The sequence below is a fragment of the Phaethon lepturus genome, unplaced genomic scaffold (genome assembly GCF_000687285.1).
Source record: "Phaethon lepturus isolate BGI_N335 unplaced genomic scaffold, ASM68728v1 scaffold48166, whole genome shotgun sequence".
In the NCBI taxonomy this organism is placed as follows: domain Eukaryota; kingdom Metazoa; phylum Chordata; class Aves; order Phaethontiformes; family Phaethontidae; genus Phaethon; species Phaethon lepturus.
The window spans coordinates 1-241 of NW_010549288.1; the positions used below are offsets into that span (position 1 = coordinate 1).

Sequence of the window (241 nt, forward strand, 5' to 3'; positions counted from 1 at the left end):
AGCAGAAATCACCAAGAGGAAGTGGGAGGCGGACGGGACTGTCGCTGAGGGGTGGAAGCAGTACCTGGAGAACATCTGCATCACGTGGCTGAAGAAATACGTGAGCTACGGGCAGGCCGTGCTGGAGAGGAAAGGTGAGGGCGGGATGGGGAGCCTGGGGACGGGGCAGCGTGGGTGTGCGTGCCGGCCCTCACCGCCACCCCCTCCCCAGAGCCCCCCGCGGTCCGAGTGTCGGGGGAGG

The 241-nt window shown here is 66.8% G+C and overlaps 1 protein-coding gene across 1 annotated transcript in view; it reads left to right on the top strand.

Moving 5' to 3' along the window:
* Positions 1-4: 4 nt before the first annotated feature.
* LOC104623202 (class I histocompatibility antigen, F10 alpha chain-like) overlaps positions 5-241 on the top strand; it is a gene marked incomplete at both ends in the record, with an annotated part of 792 nt that continues 555 nt past the window's right edge. The window contains 2 exons of the mRNA XM_010290217.1: positions 5-134; positions 212-236. Coding sequence (XP_010288519.1) covers positions 5-134; positions 212-236 — 155 coding nt within the window. The remainder of the gene's footprint in view (positions 135-211; positions 237-241) is intronic.